Consider the following 27,852-nt stretch of genomic DNA (forward strand, 5'->3'; position numbering starts at 1 on the left):
AACATTAATAGAAAGAGATTGTGAGAGATCTAAGATTGGTTTTGGATTTATAAATACCCTGGGGAAACTAGACTCAATAAATTTTGTAGCATAATGCAAGCACATAATCTCATTCTTTTAAGATAGAATGTGTACAATATTTGCAATGTGTTACTAGGAGTTCTTAGATTTATTTAAAACCTCAGCAAGAATATAGCTTGATCTGCAAGAGGTAATTTCTTAAAGATATCATTCCACTCTGTCATTCAAAAAATAATTTTAAACTGATCTTCAATGATCAGATGATGCAATGGAAAAGATGTAGAGGAAACAGAAGAGATTCTGAAATGTTATAAATACATTTCATTTCAAAATATATTTAATTGGCAGACTTTGATGGAGCATAATAATTTCTCTGTGTCATATAATATATGTGAATATATGCATAAGTATGTATTTATTTCATGTAGTGTGTATTGAAGGTGATGACCCTTTGGGAGCTGTATGCAACAAAATTTCATTTTAACATATGCCGTTTAGTGTACATTCAAAGTGACAATAAAGTTATTATTCTATTCTATTCTATTCTATTCTATTCTATTCTATTCTATTCTATTCTATTCTATTCTATTCTATTCTATTCCTCCAGGATTGTTGTATTTTTCATTCATGCAACAGAGATTGGAAGGCATTAAATGTTATGGCATGATCACTATGCTGAAGCTGTATTTTTTTTTCTTCAAGAACTACAGTATATTGTTTCAGTAGACTTCACATCTTTAATGCAAAAGATTTTAAGCGCAAATACTGCTAAAGAGTTTTGGATCGCCAGATACATAGAAAAGATTTTTACAAAAGAAACTCCACCAATAAATATTTTTTCAGGGCTTTCTTGTGCCAATCCTTTGAGAAAACAACAGAAGGATATTGTAGAGCTTTAGAAGCAAACAGATGTCTTATGGTATGGGATTTAAGAACTGTAATCAATTTTGCTACAAATACGTACCAACTCCCATGGTCAAACTGGAAGATCAAAAGCTAGCTACATCGGAGAATTATGGGAAAGCTGGTGCTTCTTTTATGCAGCATCTTTAGCAGAAAAGAGGAAAATAAGAAGCCTTTGGAATCATCTCTGTTCCTAGTCTTATCCAGAGGACTTTAGGGTTACTTTTCAGAGTTTAAGAAATTTGTGCAGACTAAATTGCATGCTTACAATACAAGTATAATTTGTTTTTCAATTACTGCTGAATTTTGGAGCATGCCATTCCTTTTCATTAGATATCTCTTGCCCTGCAGCAAGCAATATGGCAATGTGGCCCAAGTTTTGTAACTGAACATTTGAGTGGTTCATAAATAAAAAAGTAGTACCATGCCACCAGACCTGGAATGAATTGAAGAAGAGTTCACAGTGCATCCGGATCTCCCAGCCTAACCCCGTGAACGTGTGAGGTAGGCACACAAAGATAATGTAATGCACACCAAAGACGAGGATCAAAATTAAAGTGGATTTTGCTAGTTTTCTGGAAGAAAGTTAAGAGAAGTTATAATTATGAGACTGTCACATGTTGTATAAGATGAATATGACATAACCTGCAATCTTACACATTCCAGGTTTCTTAGCTATAAAGGGTGTTTGCCAAAGGGGAATGTCCGAATGTGTAAATTTGGAAAAAGCAGAGTCAATTCTATGGAAGCTCTACCTCAGAGTTCCCCAATCTTTTTGGCTTTGCGGATCAATGAAGGGGGGAGGAGAGGAAATGGTTCTGCATATACAGTGGGCAAGCGCACACATGTGTGTAACTCATTTGTGCAAGGGACAGGCACGTGTGCCTGCCGCTTGCACAAATCGACTGTGCTCGCACACTGCTTGTGCAAGTGGGGATGCATGCGCATGTGCTTGCCCACACACCACTTCCACAGCCCAGTTCTGAAAGGCTCAAGGCAGAGGTGGTATTCAGCAGGTTCTGACCAGTTCTGGAGAACCGGTAGAGGAAAATTTGAGTAGTTCAGAGAACCGGCAAATACCACCTCTGACTGGAGATTTTACAGTATCCTTCTCCTGCCATGCCCACCAAGCCACACCCACAGAACCGGTAGTAAAAAAAACTGAATCCCACCACTGGTTCAAGGCCTGGTAGTAGTCCTAGAGGTTGGGGCCTAGAGGTTGGGGACTCCTGCTCTACCTTGAGTACTTGCTGATCTCACTCAGAGCCTAGAAATCTTTATAGGATAGTCTGGTTAAATCACAGACCAAATGTTTTCTATTCTTCATTTTGATGCTGGAAGAATATTTCTAGAGTTGTTTGTTATGATGCTTGTCATTCTTCCTACTGCTATAATCTCAGGACTATCTTTTCCTGTACATTTCCTTTTTTGTAGAACTGAAACAAGAGTAGCAGTTTACCATTCAGAACATTACTGCTTATTTTGCTTTACCTCTGATTTTATTTATCAGACAAGCATAGTTAAATATGGCTTATATCATTGCTTCATATTTTTCCCCTAAGAGTAATTGGTTTGCAGCATGGAACTTAGTAAATCATATTTATCCATCCACCCTTGTAATGTCTGGCTTTAATTAACTTGATAGCAAGACTAAAAAAAATAGTAACAACACACCGAAAGACTTCTAGTTTTAATTGGGAGCTCCAGTTTATAAAGTTTGGTGAACTACAAAAACACATTGTGTAAAAAGCACAGCATGTCAGCAGCTTGTCCTGGGTTAATATTAATTTGATCTTTTTATTTCTATTTGTGTGCAGGGTGTATGTGTAGGAGGAATGTTTAATCAGTATGAGGACCTGGGATACTTTTGTAAGTATTAGTTCTGGTGTACTATTTTCAACCTGATTGTGAATTGTGATCTGACAAACAGATCTTAATAGTTAACATGACAGGACTTGAAAACCTTATTATGAAATAGATTTACAATCTGTCTGCATCTCATTCTATATGTCCTTTCTGTATCTGTGAAACTACTTAATTAAAATTGTTGCTAGCTGCTTTCTAGTTGGTCAAAAGAGACACAGCATGCCAAGGTATTGTAAGAATAAATTTTAGATGTCTTCATCATCTCTTTTGAGTAGTGATTCCCTTTTATTCATCAAATACAACTGGAAAATTCAGATAATGGAATTACCAGTTTATTAACTGCCAGTAATCTAACACATTCATGAATCTCCATGTAAAACTGACTTAAATATGATTACTATTAGATAGGCCAACAAGAAGAAGGAATATGCAGATTGTTTGAGCAATTATGGTAAGGGCCATCATTCAGAAATCAAGTGCTTCCTTGCATGCAGAAGATTCAATGATTATATTTTTTAGAGGAGACTAGTAAAGACCATTGTCTAAAATCCTGCAGAGCTAGATGAATAAAAGGTTTATTTGCTAGAAGACTGCTTCTGTTGTCAGAAATTGCAGTTGTGGTTTAATTAGTCCTGCATTAACTATTATGCAAAATAAGTACGTTCTTAGAGCAGGAAGGGAAGCGGCACCACAGAGTTTTATTCTCCCAGCTATCATGCCCTTAATTCTTTCCCTGCCACATTCAAATTTTGTTCAGCATTTACTGATTCAAAAGTCTCCCATAAAAGAAGACCTCTGTAATTTGGGGTTAAACTATGGGGGCGTTGGTGCTCTCTGAGCTTGATAAAACCTTGCAGAGGTTTTATTACTGAATTAGGTAACTGTTGTGGCCTGGCGGCTAGCAGAGCTGGCAGCAGAGTTGGACAGTGAGGAGGTTGGGGAGGAACCTCAGTCCTGGAGGCTGAGGAAGGCTCGGATGAGGGCTCTGCATCAGAAGCAGGGGTGGGACCACGGCAGGCTGGTAGTTATCAGCTGCCTTCGGAGTTGGACAGCAGTGAGGCAGGGGACAGCTGGAGCCGGTTCCGAACATGTGTATGCGCAGAGCTGCCAAAAGAAAAGAACAATTATGAACTAAGGGTTGATGTGGGAATAAGGCCACAGGTGAATGGTGAATGGCCCCTTCCATAGGGATTAAAAGAGGAGCAAACGGGGAGGGCGCTTTTGCAGGAAACAATTAGTTCATTCGTTGCAGCAGTGTGAAGATGACTGTGAATCTCAGAGACTCTTCCTTGTCAGCACAGCATTTGAAAATATTCACTTGGCAGCTCTCCAAGCTAGATAAGGTTTGTGCTCCTAATTAGACCCTTGAAAGACTGTTTGCCAGGCCTTTGGCTGAATGTGAATGCAAGAAATTCACCTTCATTTAATAAAAGAACAAAAAGTCTGCTTAGTGCTTTTTGGGGAAGCCTAGGTCAGAACAGTAACATCATCAGTGCATTGATGATATTGCCTAATTTACTAATGAAACATCTGCAAGGAAATCACCAAACTCATAATATTTCATCAGTGAAGCAATGGAAGGGCTGTGCTTAGGACATCAGTTGGCTTCAATATGTTCCTGGGGTTAATCGATTCAGCAGCACCTCAACATAAATTAGATCCACCTAAGTCATAGATTAGTAATTCTATGAAGACAGTATTGATTCCTCTTCCTGTTAAAGTGTGCTCCTTTTTTTCTTTTTATAAATCATTTACAATATTCAAGAAAAGCTTTTATGAAACAATACACATTGGCAGAATTGCTAAGAAATAATTGCACTTTGGTGTGGAAAAATTACGTAGAGCTAAATACCCCTGAAGTTGAATAAAATGAAAGATAAATTGATTATAGAATATATGTTTCACTGTGTTACTATACTGTTTCTGTAATCATTTTTAGAAAGACGAGAATCAGAAAGAAGTATGTCAAACATTGAAATGTCCAGATTTAAATCAAATTCTGCAGCCAATACCAGGAGTCAAAAATGATTCCACATCCCCAAACATTGACACTTTCTTTTTAATTTCATACAGAGCTTGGTGTACAAAGCCTGCTAGCAATTTGTATCCCTAAATGGGTTTTTAAAGCCAACAGAAAACATGGTGATGCATATATACACAGACATTGTGTGTGCATATTTTTCCAGAACTTCTAGAAAACTGTGATGTAGACCATCCAGTTCAACCTTTTAGATGATGCAGAAAATTCAGGGAAGAGGATTTTTGCCTGTCTTCTGCCTGAGAACATCCATGACTGAGGCTACTATATTATCTTAAACAACAAGTTTTTCTTAATGCTAATCCTCCTATACCTTGAGCTCATGATACAGTATTTAGTCCAGCTATCTGAGAAAGTAGGGAAATTATCTTTGCCTTTTTTTTTATACAACCAGTCCTTCAGGTGTCTAACTTGGATTTTCTGTAGGCAAAAGATAACCAAGGTATTTCCAAATAGAAGACTTCTTCATTAAAAGTCAAAAAACATCAGATCTGATCAAATCAGTTCTAGTAGAGACAGCTTCTGGAAATACATCTTACCTATATTGCTTTTTGACATCGTAGCCAGCAGCATTAGTTTCCCAAATTTTTGTGGCCAGCACTCGCACAGTATTCAGGAACAGGACAAAGTTCAGCTGTAAAACAGAATTGTTTTATTCCACCATTTTTTAGAGGTAAATGTTTTGAGGACATATTTAGATAAGATAGATAACTTTTATTATCATTTTTTTTCCTGTGAGCACACTGGCCCACATTAAAAATGAAATTCTGTTGCCTGCTGTCAAGAGAAAGTGTTTATCTATCCAAACATATACATAACACACATGCTATATATACATAAATATATACTTGCACAAAGTGGACAATCATTTAAATATGAGCTAGCAATGTGCTGCAGCTGCCAAAAAAGCCAACACAGTTTTAGACTGCATAAACAGAGGGATAGAATCAAGATCACGTTCAGAATCAAGATCATTAATACCACTTTATAATGTCTTGGTAAAGCCACACTTGGAATACTGAATTCAGTTTTGGTTGCCAGGATGTAAAAGAGAAGTTGAGACTCTAGAAAGAGTGCAGAGAAGAGCAACAAAGATGATTAGGGGCCTGGAGGCTAAAACATATGAAGACGGTTGCAGGAACTGGGTATGTCTAGTCTCATGAAAAGAAGGACTAGGGGTGACATGATAGCAGGGTTCCAATATCTCAGAGGCTGCCACAAAGAAGAGGGATTCAAGATATTCTCCAAAGCACCTGAGGGCAGGACAAGAATCAGCGGGTGGAAACTAATCAAGGAGAGAAGCAATTTAGAACTAAGGAGAAATTTCCTGACAGTTAAAACAATTAATCAGTGGAACAACTTGCCTCCAGAAGTTGTAAATGCTCCAACACTGGAAGTTTTAAAGAAGAGATTGGATAACCATTTGTCTGAAATGGTATAGGGTTTCCTACCTAATCAGGGGGTTGGACTAGAAGACCTCCAAGGTCCCTCCCAACTTTGTTGTTCTATTCTATTCTACTCTACTCTACTCTACTCTACTCTACTCTACTCTACTCTACTCTATTCATCTAATCTAATTTTATTCAATATTAAATACTGTCAGTGGTGGGATTCAAAATTTTTACTACCGGTTCTGTGAGCATGTCTTGGTGGGCATGTCTTGGTGGGTGTGGCAGGGGAAGGATACTGTAAAATCTCCATTCCCTCCCCACCCCACTGACCTGCTCTCCAGCTCTGTTCTCCTGTGCAGGGCAACAAAAGAAGACCCAACCGATCAGCTGGGACTCGAGAGGCAGAGAATGGATGGGGGTTGGGCCAGTCAGGGGTTGTATTTGCCTGTTCTCCGAACTACTCAACATTTCTGCTACTGGTTCTCCATAAATGGTCAGAACCTGCAGAATACCACCTCTGATCACTGTCCATTTTGAATACATCATGGAATGAGGAAACATGACAGTTCACAAGGTTGATACTATATGGAATAAAAGTGTGACTGAATCTAGATGTTCTGAATCTAGATGAAGTCTCCTCCCAGAAGGTAACAAGGAAAACAGGTTGTGAAGAGGATATATATAGTGTCCCAGACAATACTGTAGATCTTGCTCAAGCTTCGCTTATATGCTATGTCCTGGATAAAAGGAAGTGAACTACCTACCAATGGTTTTTTTCTGCCATCCTCACCACTGCCTTCCTGTGTGAAGCAGTAATGCAATAATTTCAACCCTTTCTTTTACCTGGAACATAAAACTGTCAAGATGACTGGCAGCAAAGCTGAACCAGTATAAAAAGTCCAGAATCTATATCTAGTCACTTCCAATATTATTACATTTGTTTAATGTATCCCACCTTTCTAGGTGCTCTCCAATTTTGATCTAAGCTATTACACAACTTCTGAGAAGTTGGTTGAAAAATACATGAGTCTGCATATTTTTGAATAAAACTGGCCAAGATAGTGACAGCCATATTTATTTAACTGCTTCCTAAACTAATTCCTTTATTATTAAGTCTCTGATCTCTATAATAAATAATAACATAGTTGCCAAATGCATCTTTTCTGAACTTCACACTGAGCACTGGAAAGGAGCAAAGATGGAAGAGTCTTATGAAAAAATAAATGATGCATCACTGTATTAGAGCTGCGTAAAAAAATCCAGTATACTTATACTTCCATTTGCAATCAATTGCAAGAAAGCAAGGAATGCCAACAGTATTGAGTTACCCTGCTATCTAAGTGAGCCAGACCAGGAACAGGCACACAGGGATAGGAATGGGACAACTCACTGTGGCCAACTCACCACAGGACGACTCGCTGCAGCACATGACTAAAGAGTAGAAGTAAAGTTGCAGCTCACCCCAACCTTGAGAACTTCTAATTTGAGAAGATTAAAATCTAAAGCAGGACAAGGCCTGCTGCAATTAATTTGTCTTTCTCTTGAGTTATCCTGCGGTGATTATCTCAGAGTGAATCAGCCAGTGTGAGTCGGTTGTGACAAGCTGGCCGCAGCAAGTTGTTCTAGAGGAGTGATGGTGAAACAGGATTCATCCCCCAAAATGCACCAGCAATGTACAAAGTCCACAAAACAATGCACCTTGCACCTTAAAAGTACAAAATAGGACTTTAAGAAATACAACATATTTTAATCTTTTACTATTTTAAAAGGGGGAAATGTAATTGCATCTTTCAATAGGCAATTTAAAGTGGCAGCTTTGAAAGGATGTAGAGTTCAGTGTTGAAATAATTCAAGCATCTCAAAAGAATAAAAAAGCAGTGAAATAACTTGGCACATATGTAGAGGAGTGTTTTGTTCTCACATATCAAAAGCAGTCACAGCATCTCACTCCTGATGGTGACATAAAATGTCATCTCTTGTTCCATAAAGTACAACAAAAAGAAAAGCATCAATAAAAGTGATTGCTCAGTTCTTTGCCAAAATGCTTTCTTGCACAGAGAAAAACTGTCTAGGGGTATGGAAGAGGAATTATCAAACGAGAGCAAGCTCCTAAATTTTTTAAAAAACAGCAATACTGTAGCTGCGGAACAGATCTGATTGCAATAAAGTTACAGTTTTAAACCACTCTCTTCTCCTTTCCCTTGAAAGACTAGAAAAGGATAAAGGGCTTCAACTTTCAGACTTTCTTTGAAAACAAGGACATAGAAAACTACCTTTAAGTGAAGTCAGATGTTCTCACTCAGAATTATTGTCTGCCTGCTGATGGAGGCATTTTCCCAATCCAATCTGGAGGAGCCAAGAATTGAGCCTAAGATTTGCATAAGAAGCATATAAACACTGAACTAAATGTCCTCTCTCTAATGGGTAAATATAATTATAGGACTCAACAAATTTGAAAGAATAGCATAGGGACATTTAAACTATTGAAATAAGAGTTGTAAGTATGCTGAATGGTGGGGAAATGGTTGGTGTCTGCCTTCTATGTCACAATCTGAGTTGTTAAAATAATATGCAAATGAGAAAATAACAAATAAGGATGATCAGGTGTCACATGGCTTAGATATGAAATGATGTGGGATAGAGGGTAGAGATGCTAATCTCATTTTATACATAACATTATTTTGCAATTGTCTATAGATAAATACTAGGGTTATCATAACTAAGCTGCAAAAATATGAATGATCATTAGATGGTAAGAAAGAGATGTCATTTTCTATATCTCATAGAATAGAATAGAATAGAATAGAATAGAATAGAATAGAATAGAATAGAATAGAATAGAATAGAATAGAATAGGAATCTGGAAGGGACCTTGGAGGTCTTCTAGTCCAACCCCCTGCTCAAGCAGGAGAACCTGTATGATTTCAGATAATTGACTGTCTAGTCTCTTCTTAAAAACCTCCAATGATGGAGCATTCACAATTTCTGAAGTCAAGCTGTTCCACTGATTAATTATCCTCACTGCTAGGAAGTTTCTCCTTAATTCCAGATTATTTCTCTCTTTGATTAGTTTCCAACCATTGTTTCTTGTCTTGCTCTCTGGTACTTGTAGAATAATTTGACTCCCTCTTCTTTGTGGCAGCCCCTCAAATACTGGAATACCGCTATCATGTCACCACTAATTCTAGACTAGCCAAACCCAAGTCCTGCAGCTGTTCTTCATATGCTTTAGTCTCCAGGCCTTGGATCATCTTGCTCTTCTCTGAACTCTGTTACCATCCAGCATCTTGCAGATGCTAATATACACAACAATAAGGTTCAATGTTTACTAGATACTTATATATGAGTACTCTTACCCCAATAGCCACTAAAATTGGAGTTTGGTATATCCATTTTATATTTCCAGCATTAAGCTCCCAGCATCTGTGAAATCAATAATCTATTTTTAATAAACAGGGTAAGAATAAACAGCCTCAACGTATATTAATTTTCTGTTATATTAGATTCATTCTGGAGTGTACAGAATAAGTTTCAGAATTTTAAAAACGATTTCGGGTTCTTTCATCTTTTGTAAATGAAGGCAGGCATGGAGAAGAATAAATAAATATGTCAAGTCCCATCTTTGCTGTGAGTCCACAAAAAATAAGAAAACGAAGGTGCAATTTTCAGAAATAATTAATAATAAACTCTTTTTCTTAGTTGGACTAGTTTTGGGATGGAAGATAGAGGGTTCACATAGAGGACTGTCCAGCTGCTAAAGTTTGAAAAAATATGTGTGGAGGAATGTGTGGAGCCTCAGTACAGTTTATTCTGAGCCCAGTCACCTTATATGTGTTTTTAGGGCTAGTTGTTCATTTTATATTAGAATTGGTGTTTTATATTATATTTTATATAATGTTATATTATATTTTTGGTGTTTTGACAGCCACACACACACACAGCCACACACACACACACAGCCACACACACACACACCCTTCAAACCCTGCTATTCTGTGATTCTGTAAGGATCTCCTGCTGGAGCAAGGCGTTGAACTAGATGACCTCCGAGATCCCTTGCAGGCCAGCCCTAGATTGCTGTGCTGCTTCAAAGTCTTCTGAAGCCAGGGTTTATGTCCTTCCTTCCTCTCCTTTTTTTCTCTCTCCCTCCCTCCCTCCCTCCATGTATTTATCTATCCATACATATATCTCATTCACTTTCTCCATTCTCCCTCTCTTTCTTTCTTTCTTTCTTTCTTTCTTTCTTTCTTTCTTTCTTTCTTTCTTTCTTTCTTTCTTTCTTTCTCTTTCTTTCTGTCCCTTCCTTCCATCCCCCTTTCTTCCTTTCACTTCCTTTCTCTCTCCCTTTTTCTTTCTTTCCCTTTTCTCTTTCTTTTCTTTCTTGTATCTTTCTTCTCTCTTTCTCTTTCAACTTTCTCTCTACCCCCTCCCCCTCTACTTCTTTCTCTCCCTCTCTTTCTGTCCCTTCCTCTTTCCCTCTCTCCTTCTAAAGCTAGGAAGCCCACCTGAAACACGCACATACACACACACACAGGGGTGGGATTCTCCCAGTTTGGCCCTGTTCTATTGTACTCTGCCTATCAGAGAATAAGCCTGCAGGCAGGGACTGTGCTTTTTAATTTTTGTGCAGGGTCTTTAAAAAAAAATACATGCAATCACCAGAAACAAATGAGGCAGCTTAAAAACAAGAAGATGCTCAGAGCAACCCCAGTTCTACAGTATCATAGAATAAGAACAGCCCAGAAGAAAGGCAATAACAGGACGGAAGGAAGGAAGGAAGGAAGGAAGGAAGGAAGGAAGGAAGGAAGGAAGGAAGGAAGGAAGGAAGGAAGGAAGGAAGAAAGAAAGAAAGAAAGAAAGAAAGAAAGAAAGAAAGAAAGAAAGAAAGAAAGAAGAAACCACCCTACTGAGGGCTGCAGAATTATGCAGCCTTTAACGTTTCAGATTGGTGACCCTTCCTAGACCCAACTGATGTGTAAGCCCTATTTCGGGAATCCAGAAACTCAGTCAACAAACACATTTACTCACAGGTTTGGTGAAAAGTAGTTTATTGTAGATTGTTTTCTTCCAGTGGGCAAACAACGGCAATCCCAAGCAAAGCCAGCGCTGAGAGCAAATGCCTCTCAGCGCCTTTTATTCCCCATCCCCTTCCCATTCCCAAACTAGCATCCGCCTAACTAATTAACCCCACACGCCACTGCCCCGCAATCCTAATCGCAACTACATCCGATGCCCAGAACACACCTAACCCCGAAGTGCTAACTCATAAGCCAAAGAAAAGGAAACCACAATAAGATGAGTTCCCCCCATCATCGCTGGAATGCAATACAATCCTCGCGCCCTGCAATTAAAGATAGTTCGGCAGGAACTTGCAATGGATCCACATCATTACACGCTATAACTGGAACAGCCAACAGTCCCGTGTTGTTTCAGCGAGGGGAACAGCTAGTCGGGTAGGAGGCGCAGATTTGGAGACTCATCTCCCACTCCCTGTTAGGTGGCTGGCAATGTGTCGGGCACGATCAGTGAAGCCCGACATGATGCTTCTTATTGTATCTACAGTACATGAGTTTCAGTCCCAAAGATGCTCCTTCTCCTCAGGAGCCCAACCTTCAATTATGGATGAATACTTCTGCACCCTTTCACTCTTTGTTCCACAACATCCCTCTTACATTGGATCACAAGCTATTGAACCAGATCAGAACCAAGAACAACAGTTGCAGTTATCATAAGTGTGCAACAGTCATAAGTGTGAAAAATGGTCATGTGACTTTTTCAGTGCCATTGTAACTTTGAATGGTCACTAAATGAACTGTTGTAAGTCAAGGATTACCTATACAAAAATACAAAAAGCTTCTTTGCTTGCAAAAAGCTGCCCTAAATACCAATCATTAGATGAAAAATACCTGCAAGCCAGAGTTACAAATCAGGCAGGGTGCCAGAGCACCTTGAGGAATTAAAATAGTTAAAATGCAGTGATAACTATCAAGCAGCCAACTCTTGCTCATAAAGTGAAACCCTTTAGCAGAGAGGTCATTTAAGCTCTCCAGAAAAAGCAGACCCAGGAAAAGCAATCCTTAGATCCATTTGCACCATTTAAAATACCAGCTGATCTCACTCACCTCACAAGACATCCTAAGGAAATCACCCAGATTTAAGGAAAGGTCACATGCCCCCCAGAAAGGCAGTAAAAAAATCAGTGCTAAGCTTGCATCCTGCCTCTTGGAAGTATAACCCAAAAGGACAGTGCCAGATAGTATTAAAGCAGTGAAGGAAGATCCCCCTCCCCAAATAAAAAAAAGAAACCATGAGGCAAGAAAAAATCCAAACACAATACAAATAATTAAATCGCAACAGTAACTGTTGCTTGTTGAAGCTGAATAGGGAAAATTATCCCATCAATAAACACAGGATTAAACTTCACCAAGCACAGAATTAACCTTCACCAAAAACCACTTTTAGACCAAAACTCAGAAAGGGTATGTAAATTCATGTTTGAATGTTAATCCTTCTAGCTAGCCAAAAAGCCTTGCTGAATATCACTCATCTGGTTCCCTGTCACTAAAATTTTTGCTTCATTATTCAATGATTTCTTCAAAGTGCTGATTGTCCAGGGAAGTATTTCCTCCCAACAGCAGTGTAAAATCTTAAAACAACCCTTCCCCTTTAAGAAAGCCAAGCCCCAAAAGCTCCGGAGACAGTAAGTCTAAGCTGTCTGCCAAGAATGTAATAAGGGTGGAAAAAAACAAAAGGAGATTGCTTCTAACCACTGGTTCTCCGAACTGCTTAGAAAGTTAACAAGGGGTTCTATAGAACCGGATAGAATCAGTAGAATCCCACCCATGATGCCAGGGAATGTAAACAAGACATTTGGATTATATAAGATTAAACCACCTGCAGTTTTATCCATACTGATTCCAGTAATTTCACTAAACCAGGTAGAACTGACCGATTAGACTTATAGATGCTGTTTTGTAATGTGGAATGGGTCCAGATGCTTTAAAACTGGCAGTTTTATTAGATTTTTTAAAATCCTGCCTTTATTAGTTTTATAAGTAACTCAATGCAGTAAACATACATAATACTCCTTCCTCCTCCTATTTTCCCCACAACAACCCTGGTGAGGGGAGAAAGGATGGGCTGAGAGGGTGACTTTGGCTGGCTTTCATGCATAGCCAGCCAAAGTCACCCTCTCAGAACTCACAATCTCCTGGTTTCTAGGCCAGCACCTTAAGAAATTCTAGACAGTAACTATTTATCCAATCTCAAGTTCTTTCCTCCAGGTACTTTTGTGTGGAGCAAATTACATGGACTCATTTTTTTTTTTATCTAGGCTTGGTACCAAAAATAGCCTGATTTTCTCTGATAGAAGGTCTCTATTAAGTAACAGAGTCTTGAAGATTCTCCAAGACCCATCATCAGCTTTGATGATTCTGATTACAGTGTATTGGTAGCATCATTAGTGAACAATATTTGAAGGCTGGATGCAATTATTTCACTCTTTTCTTTAGGAGAAAGTTTCAAAAGGCAGAATTAATGACCATTTTAAACAGATTCTACAGAACCTTTTGGTGGATTCCTGTGACATTCTATCTGATGTCCCACATTCTTAAAAAGTTATATGAAGCTTTTGGATGAGATCAGGCAAAGGTTTTAGACTGGCTGAAGTGTTATCAGTCTTCAGCAACATGCGACTGTATACCTATCAGACACATAAATTAGGTGAGGATGCTGAATGGTAAAGACCAGTGGTGGGATTCAATTTTTTTTACTACCGGTTCTGTGGGCATGGCTTGGTGGGCGTGGCAGGGGAAGGATACTGCAAAATCTCCATTCCCTCCCCACCCACTAGGGGTGAGTGAAAACTCACCCCTATATTTAAAGACTGCTGCTATCAGAATTCCTTAAAAGTAATAGCAATTGGAATTTAAGCAAGGAACAAGCCATGAAGACCTTATCAGTAGATTTAATAAGTAAAGGTTTAAATGGAAAACACAAAAACACCTATTAGTATGTATAGATGAATCAAAGAATGTTTTTATGTAAGCAAGAGAAGCTCTCTCTCCTGAGAAGGCAAATCAGCCCATAACCAAACATGATTTTCACCAGCGGTCACCAACCGGTGGGCCGTGGCTCTCTGTAGGCCATGAGAAAATTTGGGTGGGATGCAGAGAAATCTCACCCCCAGAGCACCCCCCAAAACAATTAATCCAGGCTGCACAGGAACACAAGGCTGCACCACCCACATGGCCCGTGGGAACCCTCCCCGCCCACTCACTCCTTACCCGGAAAACTTGCCTGCTAAATTGCTATTTTTCCTTTTTTTTTTTTCTGACCATCAGCTATTCTGCTATGCTGGGAGATTTAGATTAGCTAGGAAGCTGGAAATGGTTGGATTTCTTGTTTTCTTGCTAGTCTTTAGATCTTCAGCTCTGCTTTTAAGCACAGCCGAACCTCCCTTAGGATTGAAGGTTCTATTATTCAGTGCAGACTCACGGCATGCAAATTTTATGTGGCAGACTGAGCTAGCCAATGGCAGATAGATAGATCACTGAATGATTCTGTGAGCAACTCAATCTGCCTGCCTGCTTTGCCTGAATTTGGGTAAAAGTTGCTCTTTTTTATAAAAAAATCAATATTTATATAAATATTTATAATATTTACATACAAGCCATGCCCAACCAGTCACATGACCACCAAGCCACATCCACAAATTAGGCCACACCACAGAACCGGTTAGTGGTCCCTGGGATTTAAAATTATGAGTTTGGTGGTCCCTGAGGTCTAAAAGGTTGGCAATCCCTGGTTTACACAATGGCATCTAACCTCTTTATTAATGAAAGAGGAATCCAACTTCACTGCAGCTTTGTGTCTATGCTGTTGATTAATTATCCAGACATGCTTTTTTAGTTTTACAGAAGATGCAATCTTTGCTTTATTAAAATTAACTCTTACATGCATGCCAAACCTAACTAACCTGGGAAGCTCCAGACTGGATGGTTTTAAATGAGTGTCATGTGGTTGCAAACAGTGTATGTGCAAAACCCCTACATATCTCTAAAATTAAATTATGTTTGCATTCATAGTAATTACTGTTATTATATTTGCCCACCAATGCCAGTTACAACTCTGCAACTGTGTGGAAAATAGCTCAGCAAAGCAGCTAAAGAAAGGTACAACTAATGGATAATGGATGTTCACCTTAGACTAAATAAAACACCAGCAGCCCATTATCCACCACAAAACATAGTATCTTCCAAAAGGTCTCATCTACAAAATAGAGGATGCCAAATATAATAGTTGCAGCCTTGGAAACAGCATTCAAAACTACAGGGCTTACCACAAAGAGTCAAGAAAACGTAATTATATAATGGTATTGCAACTCAAAAGAATATAGAAACAGAGCCACTTTGAAACAGAACACAGAGAAGCCCTTAGAACTCCAAAGAAGGACCTACCCTCACTACCCTCTTAGCGGACAAAGGCTAAAGCACTGATATCATGGACAGAATGCAATGCATACAGAAAGCCAAAGAACTAGTGAGGGGCAAAGAAACTTACGTCCTAGTAAATACCAACTCAATATAGAAACTGAGCAAGTAAATAACAAAAACTGTCAACAACCTCACCAAGAAAGATCAAATCACAAAAGGACAGTGGTAGATGAAAAGCAGTGAATCTTCCGTACTTCATTGAGGCTGCAAAATACAGACATATTAGTTTGTCCAATTTTATCATTACCAGGACTCCAACTTATAAATTAGCCAAAGAACTCATTAAAAAGCTTGAACATCTCATAGAGGGGAAGAAAGAATCTACTACAGCAAGCTAACCAAATAGATTAATATTTAAATACCCAAATTCATGAAACTCATCAACCTTTGTTTCACTACCTACTTTCAGTTCAATGGACAACATGCCAACACATTAGAGAACACTCATGAGATCACCACTCTCAGGATTTATAGCAGAAAGTCTATAGCATTTTCACACACACACATGTATCTTTGTTCTATTTTCCTACAGTAGAGGAAATATCTTTTACTAAAACACACTCAAGAGTGTTTTGGCCAAGAATGTAAAAAAAAAGATGAAGTTACAACAGTCTTCGAAAACTGAGCTGTGACTCCTTCCAGAACATCAATCAGTTAAAACCCATAAGAACAAGAAATGCAAGTCCTCCTATATCTGGAGATCATTGCTATGGATAACTTTCAACCAAGTATGGACTTCAAGAAATAAATAAATTATGAAACTCATCTTCCCAAGACAAACAAACCTTCATAAACCTGTCCAATTGTCCCATTTGCACCCTTATTTCTCCAATCTGAATTTAGGGGAAAATAAGGGGAAAAGTTTGACACCTCTGGTCTATAAGAACAAAAACTTGTTGATCTAAGTCAGGGATGTCAAACTCACAGCCCGTGGGCCAGATGCATCACACGCTGGCCACCCCCACCCGTTTTAGCAAACGGGCAAAAGTCGCAATACGTCACATGATGGCAGCGTGATGCTGCGAGTTTGACACCCCTGATCTAAGTGGAATAACTAGAGATCAGCCAATGTTAACTGGATTCTTAGAGGTTCTAGAAAATGTATATTGTGCTTGGCTTCCATGGCATACCAGACCCCTTGTGCTATCTTGACCATTCAATGAGTGTCCCAGCTTCAGAGGTTAACAGCAGAGGTGGTATTCAGCAGGTTCTGACCAATTCTGGAGAACCGGTAGCGGAAATTTTGAGTAGTTCGGAGAGCTGGCAAATACCACCTCTGACTGGAGATTATCCAGTATCCTTCCCCTGCCACACCCACCAAGCCACACCCACAGAACCAGTAGTAAAAAAAAAAATGAATCCCACCACTGGTTAACAGCCATGTTGACTAACTCATGGAGTGGGTTCCACACCTATTATGACTAGAGATAGAAAGACCATTGCACTACAGTCAAAATGAGGACTGTCATGTGAATCCCCTGAGCAATGTCTGCCTAAAAATATACCTGAATCAAAGGACGAGGGAGCCTGTTCTTGTTGTAAAATGTCTGCAGACTACAGAGTTTAGTAATAGTATTTGTTCAGCACTCTAAATTTACCTGACAAGCTCTATAAGATTGGTCTCCTCTTGTACTGCTCTGCCAATTCACTAGAAAGATAAATCAGTCCCGAGGTTTTGATCCTGGTGAAGACCAATGAGAAGATGATCTAGATAAGGATAAATATGAACATACTCCTTTCTGAGGCAGGCCACCACTACCATACAGTGATTAGAATATGCCAAAATAGCCAACTAAAAGTAATATAATGCATGAATCAGTATGAAATAATATACTGCATGAATCAATACATGTCTATATATAGAAAGCATGTATTTTTTTCTTAATACATTTCAGACTGCCAGACCTAAGTACCTCTATTCAGACCTCTATTCCATATCTCATATATTTGTCTATTTTTTTTTATTCATGATTGTGATTCACACATTCGTTGGAAGTTATCTAAGAGACTGTAGGTGGCAAAATGTTACAGTCCGTACAACTGTGCAGTTATTGTTCCAATTTACTCTCTAGCCTCCTTGGAATAATTCATCTTGGATTGTTAAAAAAAGACGTTTCCTGACAACTATTACCCCCACTGAGAGCATCATCTAATTCTGAAATATTTGCATATTCTATTATGATAACTTTGAATATCAGAGAAGATACAAAAAGTCTGAACCATAAGGCACAAGGATTGAAGGAGTGTTTAGTAAAATCAAATGTATTTTGCAACAGGGAAGTTGCAAATATATTAATTAATTGCTGTGAAAATCTACTTGTGTGTGCATGCATGCATAGCAGGGATCACAATCTCTTAGGCTGGGGCAGCATTTCATGCATGACTTCCAGTAAAAGGCTGGATGATTCGATGAAGACTCATGGTAAAAAGATGACAGGCTGGAAAAGCACCTTTCTCAGCTTGAAATATATATCAATGCTCTCCAGAAATATGCACTGCAATTTTTTTCCCCACTAGCCTTTTATTTTTGTGTACATTCACCCTCAGAACAATTGTCTCTCTCCCCTTCTCCCCACAGAGTGTCTGGAAAGGACCAGTAACATAGCTATTGTCCTTATGTCCACTTACCTTGCATCTGCCATTGCTGCTCTGACTGCTGCCCAGGCCACTACAAAGACAGCTGGGAAACCTATAAATATGAAAAATGGATTGCTTGCTGTTGAATTTTTCTTGAGAAATGAAATAAAAATAGAATATTCCCTTTTTTCCCCCGGGGAAAGAAAAGGAACAGAAGCATTTGCATAGAGCAGGCTACCCCAGAGAACAAAGGGCCTTCTGCTCAGTGGAGTAGAACTTCCAAGAGGTCATTATTCAAAACAACTGCATAGCCCTGGGTGCTTCTAACACTCAGCATTTGCAAGGGATTAGCATTCTGAGCACAGATATTTATTACCCACAAGGTACAAAGGAGAGGGAGAAGAGGAGGAGAGTGATCCGTTGCAATGTTAGTCACTTCCAATGAAATCTGTGCAGGGAAAAAGGCTGACTGTCACTCAGTGTAGAGAGCAACTGCAACACACCCTTTTGTAAGAAGTAGCACCTCCAACTAGCCTTAAAATAGTAAAGGAACATCTGACCTAGAGCTGTTTCAGAGGAACCAGCTCTAGGTCAGATGTTCACAATGTTTTTCTGGCATGGGGGTTCCATCTGACTTTCAGGGTATGATACAACAAGTGGGACTGAGACAAAAACCAAATTTGATTTAATTTATACTGAAACTGAATTAACATGAATAGATTTAATACAGTTATGTTCCAGTATGGATTTAATGTTTCTTGTCATATTAAAAATACAGGTTAATAACAATTTTTGGATGTGTCTGGGTCCCATTTGCCAAACCACACTTTGTTAAGAAAAATTCCTATGTTTTGCAATAGTGATTTGGGTTTGATTTAGTGAGCAATAATTATTTGAACTATAGCCCAATAACGTATACTATCCAAATTAAACTGAATAAAATCCATCTTCCAATTACCCTGATGAACTTTATGCTCTCAGAAATTTATCACGCCTTGGACCCTAGCAGTTGTTGTGTGTTTTACATTACAGCTGTCTCTGACTTAGGAACGTTTAGCTTCTGTCTCAGCCTTCAAAATCCCTATGGCATGAGTGATCTGATCTAAGGAGTCTAGAGTTTGATGTACAATTTTGAATAGACTGCTTTTTCTGGAAATAAAAATTCATGTATGGTAACAAATTAATTTTTATATAGATCTTTCTCTAAGTAATTAAAATGTTCATTTTATTTATAGAATAGAAAAAGTCTAATAATTCAGTGATAATCCATATTAAGTGCTAAAATCAGGTTATACCAGAAAAAACATAAGTACATCAAAGAAATATGGTATGTAACACACAAAATGAAAATTAACAGGAAATAATGACATAGAAATTCAGGGCTGTATCTGGTTAATGAAATTGGACATTTACTGAATGAAAGAACTTTCTATTCATAGAGAATACCAAATAGCACTAATATTTAAAGTAGTATAACACTAAGCAAGACTTTGAAGAGAGTGATTTAGCAAAAACTTCCCAAACATCCATTACATTCTTAGGGCTTCCTATGAAAAAAAAAATTGATAATGGAATTCTCTGATCCACTAATTTAGTTACTTTATCAAACAAAGCAGTAAGGTTTGTTTGATGCAATCTGTTTTTAACAAACTCATTGCTGGCTTCTAGTAATCACCATGTTCCTTCCCAGGTGCTCACAAATTTGCTGCTTCATTATCTTTTCTAGAATTTTCCAAGGTACTGATGTCAAACTGACTGGTCTCTAGTTTCCTGGTTCCACTTTTTCCCCTTTCTGAAAATTGGAACTATATCAACTCTTTTCCATCCTCTGGCTCCAAGAGCTTTGAAAGATTTTGTTCAGTGGTTCTGAGATCACATCTGCTGGCTCCTTCACAACTTTGGGAGTACAAATGGGTGGAAGCTCATTCCAGAGAGATCCAATCTGGAACTGAGGAGAAATTTCCTGACAGTGAGAACAATTAGTCAATGGAACAGCTTGCCTCCTAGAATTGTGGTTGGCTCTTCACTGGAGGTTTTTAAGAAAAGACTACACAACCATTTGGTGGTGAATCTATGGCACACGTGGCACGCAGAGCCCTATCTGTGGGCACGTGTGCAGTCGCTCCAATCATGTTTCTCCATCGCGTTTCACCCAGTCAATTCTAACTTCTCACAAAAGAAAAAGATCTCATGAAGTTGGAATTTATTGAGTGAACTTTTTCACTTGCACGCTTCACAATGGGGGAGACGGCAGTGATGGGGTTCAATTTTTTTTACTACCAGTTCTGTGGGCGTGGCTTGGTGGGCGTGGCAGGGGAAGGATATTATAAAATCTCCAGGCAGAGGTGGCATTTGCCGGTTCTCTGAACTACTCAAAATTTCTACCGGTTCTCCAGAACTGGTCAGAACCTGCTGAATACCACCTCTTGGAGACAGGGTCCCATCCTGCTCCTGAAGCCCATTATGATGCGGAGCCACAATGCAACCCATGCGGCTCTTTCACCCCTCTGCTGTGGCTCCCTGTTGCCCTGTCGTGGCAGAGGGATGAAAAAGCTGTCACCTTGTCACAGCGGTGGCGATAGCTGGAGCAAAGTACCCCTGTACTTGCCTTTGTGCGGCAACAGGATTCCACCTTCTTCGTGATACATTTGCTGTTGCTGCCAGCAAAGAGGCCTGGGAGAGAATGGCAGGGGCAGATCTTGTGGGGCAGGAGCTGTCTTCCAAGCCTGGCCTTCCTCCTCCCTTGTCAGCAGGACCAAGAGAAAGAAAGGGGCAGTGTGGGGAAGTGCTCCCCTCCCCCACTGAGCACCAAGCAGAAACGCCCCCATTGGCAAGTTGGATGGTGGAGAGGCCTGGTCCAGCTCTCACAGTGGGAAACTGTTCAGCTCCTCCAGACATGAGTTGCCACCTTTGAAATGCACTGTGCCTTTGAGGAAGCCGGGCAGCAGTAGCTGGGGCCATGGGGGGGGGGGGAGCAGCAGAGGCGTCAGGGCTGCTCCCCCCCCTCCTCAGCATAGAGGTGGGGGAGCAGTCCTAACAGAACACAGAGAGTTGTGGGTCAAGAGAGTTGTGGAGGAGCACAGAGAATTGCGCATCAAGCGCCAGAGGGTCAAAAGGCGTGCTCCAATGTCATCCTGACATGCATTTCCAGTGCACACTCCTCTGTCCTGAAGTGGTATTGAGTGGGGCTAGGGAGAAGGGAGCAGGGAGAAGGGTAGGGGGATTTCTAGGAGGAGAAGCCCAGGTGGCTTTCTCTTTGGCGTAGGGACTCAATAAAGACTCAATAAAAATCCAATAAATGGGGAAGATAAAGACCCGGCAGTCCAGTCCAAAAACATGGGTGAGGATTGTTTGTCAGAGAATCAGATAGGAAATCAGGTGAAATCTGGGCGGGAGGCTATTCAGACAGGGATATGCCTGGGTCTTTTCTTCCCTCCCCCTTAAATTCCCCCCTCCCGGCTTTCTTCCCTAGCCTTGTTTTAAGAGGAGGGGGATAATAGTAAGTTGGGATAATAGTAGCTAAAAGGCTGAGGTTTTTTTTTAGGATTTATTAAAAGCAGGGATGGGGAAAAGATGCCATTCCTTTTGCAAGAGCCCAGGGAAAGTGAAATAAAAATAGGTGTGTGTGTGTGTGTGTGTGTGTGTGTGTGTGTGTGTGTGTGTAAATAACAGCCCGGGATAGCTTCAGCCACAAACAACAGCTGCTTTTGTTTTTGCTGAGAGCTTTGAAGCTACACAGCATTCTTTAATAAATACTAACAATAATGAACCATAATATACAGGATTAAAGGAAGGAAGGTGAAATCAGAGAAGTGGGGAAGGAAGGAGGGGAGAAGAAGGAAGAAGAAGGAAGGAAGGAAGGAATAAGGATGTGATGGCCCTCCAGAGGCTACTGCACTACACTCCCAACATTCCTGAATTGTGCTGTTAAAGAAATCCAGTGCCATCAGGGAGAAGTCAAGTTGTCAAAGAGTGATTGAAATTCCTCACAAAACCTCATTATTCAGGTTAAATTGCCTGAATTGGCACTTTGTGATAAATAAGTGGGTTTGGGGTTACATTTTGGGCACTCAAAAAAAAGGGACGTGGTGGCTCAGTGGCTTAGACTGACCTTGTCAATCAGAAAGGTCGGCAGTTCAGCGGTTTGAATCTCTAGCACCGCGTAACACAGTGATCTCCTGTTACTTGTCCCAGCTTCTGCCAACCTAGCAGTTCAAAAGCATGTAAAAATGCAAGTGGAAAAATAGGGACCACTTTGGTGGGAAGGTAACAGTAACCTTTGGCTTTTAGTCATGCTGGCCACATGACCACAGAGATGTCTTCGGATAGCACTGGCTCTTCGGCTTTGTAATGGAGATGAGCACCACCCACTAGAGCCGGAAACTACTAGCACGTATGTGCAAAGGGAACCTTTACCGTTACCTTTTTGGGCACTCGGTCCCTAAAAGATTTGCCATCACTGGTATAAGGTCTCCTGCCATGGGCAGGCGATTGGATGAAAAGACCCCCAAAGTTTTTCTTGCCCTATGATTCTATGATTCTATGTATCTATGAATCTTGTTTTATCTGTTTCATAAAAAGTAATGTATTTAAAACCTAAATTGAAAACAGTTTCCACTTACCAATTACACAATAAAATTCCAAATCCAAAGCAAAGAAGATAGTCCTTAACCTTGGAAAGAACTGAGACAAGATCAGCCAGAAGACTTCAAAGCTTTGTTCTAAAATACTGGATGATCCTGTCTCCCTCCTAGATGGACAATATTCAATGTACATTCTTGATTTTTGTAGCTCTTTTACCTTATGGTCTAAAACCAAGCTTAATAATGAAGGGCAAAATGCCACTATTAAATACATTCACCAGTGTTTCACTGACTTTTAAATTTACTATTAGTGGATAGACACATGATCACATTCCATCCCCTACAAAAGTTTTGGACTTTTCAAACATTACAGCTAACCTATAATATTTAATGTGGCAAATGCAGAACTTAAAGATATACTGACTAATCATATTAATTTCATTTACTAGTTCATCTTATTTTAACTAAGAAATACATTTTGATTTGGACTTTCTTGTCCTTGCAGCATTTAAGGTTTACAAGCATCCGAATTTGGTTTTCAAATCCTATATTAAAAAATGAATGGAATGAACAGAGGCATGGGACTAAGCTAGCTATAAGAAGGATGGAAAGATGGGCCGTATTATTTCTTTATTTCTCTTTCTGTTAGAAAAATGCAAGAGGATAGCAAAATCTTGATTAGCAAACATAATTGATACAACTTTATTCTGTTTATAGTTGTAATGATTTTTATATTATCTTACCAGCAAAACCAAAAGATCTTAGCTTATCTCAGTTAAAATGAATTCTGATTACTTGTCCAGACCGTAACGGAAAAAATAACTTTATAAAATCTTGAGATATAAGTCATTGTTTACTTTGATTCATTATTTCCTTTAATAAAATTATTAGATACATTATATGAGTGATAGTGATATTCTTTTGTGAACAAGCACAGTCTCTGACAATAGAATATCCAGTAGAAAACAATCTATGAAGCTCAGATTTGTACTGTTTGGTTCTTGGTGCTCTCTGAGCTTGATCGTTTACTTTCAAACATTTTCTTTTCTGGCTCGGTAGCATCAGTGCACACTAAAGATATTACCTAACCAGCTAATAGAACATCTGCAAGAAAACAGCCAAACTCAGAGACCATCACCACCCAACACCTAATAAAAGCTTATTTTCAAAATGAGATGAAAGCAAATGTTAAAGTTTAAAATGCAATCCTATAGGAACTTACATCACATTTAGATTAATGGGATATTTACTGAGAGTTTTAATTTTAATTTCAGTGGAACCTAAGAACAACTAATTTAGGCTTTTTACTTGACATATGGTAGTCTGGAATTGCTCTGAGTGAATGTGCAAAAATTAAATTGCCTAAATGAATGCAACATATTGATCTAGACTACATTAATGATTGATTCCAACCTTTGTTTCTGAATACAATAATATAATTAAGGGCCACTATAATGACATATCTTTCCAATGAATTAAATTTAGAGTAGATACAGTATTATCTCAGTTTTAAAGAAAACCAATTTTTGAATGAAAAACAGTGTATCTTACCCCAGCCTATTAAGATAAAACCCCATAGGTACTTGGTTTCCGAAAAGAAAGCCACAAATATTAAGCTGTGGAGATAGAGACCTTCGACCAGGATCCAATAGTAATTTGTTGCCAAGAAGTAAATAAACATCACCACAGTAATCTTGCACCACACCTATTGATCAAAAACAAAAAATGTCCAAGAAGTGTATTGGGGAAAATAATTAAATCTAACAGTTTACTAACTTCATCGTCAAAAACATTAAATAGATATAGTGAGGCATTAAAACTAAGAGTAGAGCTACTTACCTTTTTTTTTTGTTTTCTCAGACATATTTAAAATTCATCTAAATTTTATAAAATTTATTTCTTTAAAATAAGAGAATTAAATAGGAAAAACATCCCCATTCGTTACCAATATTGCTTGTCTGAGATAGTCAGATAGTCACTGCTATAGCCAAACCACTAAGCACAATCTATGAGATATCTTTTAGATCCAGTTTGCCCGACCTATGGTCATTAGCCAACGGTCATTCCTATCTTCAAAAAGGGAGACCCCAGCCTAGTTGAAAATTACAGACCAATCTCCTTATGTTGTGTCATCAGCAAAATCATGGAATCAATCATCAACCAATCCATTACCCTGCACTTAGAGACAAACAACCTACTCTCTAACAAACAGTTTGGTTTCAGAAAAATTTTGCCCTGTAATCTACAATTCCTACACTGCAAAAACATTTGGATTACACAATTCGACCAGGGTAAAGTGATAGATGCAATTTACATAGACTTCTGCAAAGCCTTTGATTCAGTGGTACAGAACAAACTACTGATAAAACTGCGCTCTTAGGGATGGATAGCTGCATTCCTGTCAAACAGGCAACAAGGAGTCAAAATAAGGAGTGCCCTATCAAACCCTGCACCAGTTAACAGCGGAGTCCCCCAAGGCAGCATTCTAGGAGCCACTGTCTAATTTACATAAATGACCTCATTTAAAAGCAACTGCATCCTCTTCACTGATGATGTAAAACTAACACCACTGACAATACTGCTGCCCTACAAAGCGACCTTGACTATATGTCAACTGGTGCTCCATTCAAAATCCAAGAAAGAAATACTTTGACTCCATTAATCAGAGAAAAGATATTTTTTACTGGAAATCAAGTGGTAGCAACGAAAGAATTCTGATCTGAGAAAATGAGCACATAAATCACATATACAAAGTAATGGCAGTGTTCCCATCCCCAATAGTTCAATTGGCTCATCCAATTAAAAGTTGTGTATATTATCATGTGGGCATCTCCAGGTGGTGATGAGGCCTCTGTCCGTTGACCTTGATCTATTTTGATAAAGAGTTGCAGCTGCGCATAGTATAGGATAGAAGCCTAAGCAAGAATCTACCCCTCCCAGCTTATACAATTCTGGTTTGTAGCACCTCCAGCTCACTTCCCATAACCATTCTTCCCTCCTCCCCCAGTTACTTATGACAGCCGAAAGATGCAAAGCAAAGGGAGAAAATCTTGAAGGCTGACACTATGTGTCAGAATGGACGAACAATTGGCAACTTCAAAACTCAACCAATAAATGCTCTGTCTTACACATTGGCAACAAAAATCAGAACACTAAATACAAACTGGGCGGATATGACCTTGTAGATGACTCTCACTCTGTCAAGGACCTAGGAGTACTCATTTCAAAAGATCTAAGCTCCAAAGTTCACTGTAACAGCATTGCCAAAAAGACATTAAGAGTTGTTAACCTAATTTTGCGAAGCTTCTTCTCTGGTAACACTGAACTGTAAATCAGGGCATACAAAACCTTCGCCAGACCAATTCTCGAATACAGCTCATTTGCCTGTAATCCACACTGTATAACGAACATTAATACAATTGAATGAGTCCAGAGGTATTTCACAAGAAGAGTACTCCACTCCTCAGCTCTCAATAGATTATGCCACCAGACTTGAAATTTTGGGCCTAGACAACTTAGAACTATGCTGCCTATGGTCTGATCTAAGCTTAGTACACAAAATTGTCTGCTACAACATCCTACTTGTCAATGACTGCTTCAGCTTCAACCACAATAACATATGGGCAAACAATAGATACAAACTCAAAGTAAACTGCTCCAAACTTGATTGCAGAAAATACAACCTCAGCAACATACTGGTCAATGCCTGGAACTCACTACCTGACTCTGTTGTTACATCCTCAAACCCCCAAAACTTTAACCTTAAACTGTCTACCATGGACCTCACTCCATTCCGAAGAGGTCTGTAAGGGGGCGTGCATAAGCGCACCAGGGTGCCTACTGTCCCTGTCCTACTGTTCCCATTTATTCATACTCATTTATTATGTATATATTTATACCTGTTTGTTTTCGCAGGTACTTGGTGGTATTGGTGGGTACTTGGTGGCATGTATGGTATTCAGCTTTGTTTGGGTATTTTCCCACGTCATTATAGTTGTGCTTTATACCTGTTTATACCTACATGTTTATATGTTATGTTCATACTTATACTTGTTTTCTCATACATGCTTGACAAACTAAACTAAACAAATAAAATAGTTCACTGGGGCAGCAATAATGAGCAACCAAGTTATATTGTACCAACTACCATTAACCCCAGATAGCCCCCAAAAGTGAGAAATACAGCCCAAAATATTTGGGAGGCAAATATTCTCTCTCCCTCCCTCCCTCCCTTCCCTCCCCCCGCATCTATCTATATATTCAGAGACTTGTTTCTTTAAAAAACAAATATCCATTGAGAAGTTAACGTTCAGTTCACAAATGTACACGTAAGCAGACAAAGCTCATTCATCAATCTGGGGGAAAAAATGTGGCTAACGTGAAGTAGCTTTCTGTATATCCCAACACAAGCATTGAACTCCTCAATGTTTTATAGCATGATAATCCAATCAAGCAAAGCAGACCTCATAGTTTGATTTCTGAACAGTGTAAATTCAGACAACCACCCTATATTTGATATATCCATTTCAAAATCTATTAAATTGATCTTCTTCTACTCTATTGCCAAAAAGTATTGCCAACAGAAATATCGGTACAAGATGTTGTATAAATTGGACAGATTAGCTACAAGCAAAGAAAGGGTTTCTGCTATTGTTCCAATCAAAGATGGGTCAAAGACTCTTCAGATGCTCCAGCATGTAAGCCAGAGCTAAAAAATGCTAGAGGAGGTCAGGACAGATGGCATTTCCAATCTATGTAATATGTAATCAAGAAAAGGTTATCATTTACTTTCACTAATTCTGGCTAATTATATTCCCATCCCTGTATTTTCAATTGGGAAGCAATTTAAATTAATATATATTCTCAGATATTGCCATTAAAATTTATTGATCCTAAGTTACTTTAAACAAAGGCATATATTTACACGGAAATACTCAGCACATGGATAGAAACTAACAACTATTGATTTTAGGTCTGTT

At 39.0% G+C, this 27,852-nt stretch overlaps 1 protein-coding gene across 1 annotated transcript in view; it reads right to left on the reverse strand.

Annotated features, from left to right (window-relative positions):
* The window catches only part of PTH2R (parathyroid hormone 2 receptor), a 61,226-nt gene that overhangs the window by 6,783 nt on the left and 26,591 nt on the right, over nt 1-27,852 (reverse strand). The window contains exons 7-11 of the mRNA XM_087919649.1: nt 24,425-24,578; nt 18,342-18,402; nt 9,576-9,642; nt 5,368-5,462; nt 1,361-1,499 (exon numbers count right to left, since the gene is read on the reverse strand). Coding sequence (XP_087775775.1) covers nt 1,361-1,499; nt 5,368-5,462; nt 9,576-9,642; nt 18,342-18,402; nt 24,425-24,578 — 516 coding nt within the window. The remainder of the gene's footprint in view (nt 1-1,360; nt 1,500-5,367; nt 5,463-9,575; nt 9,643-18,341; nt 18,403-24,424; nt 24,579-27,852) is intronic.

The sequence above is a fragment of the Pseudonaja textilis genome, chromosome 1 (assembly GCF_049901715.1).
Source record: "Pseudonaja textilis isolate UNSWEBS1 chromosome 1, rPseTex1.2, whole genome shotgun sequence".
Taxonomy (NCBI): domain Eukaryota; kingdom Metazoa; phylum Chordata; class Lepidosauria; order Squamata; family Elapidae; genus Pseudonaja; species Pseudonaja textilis.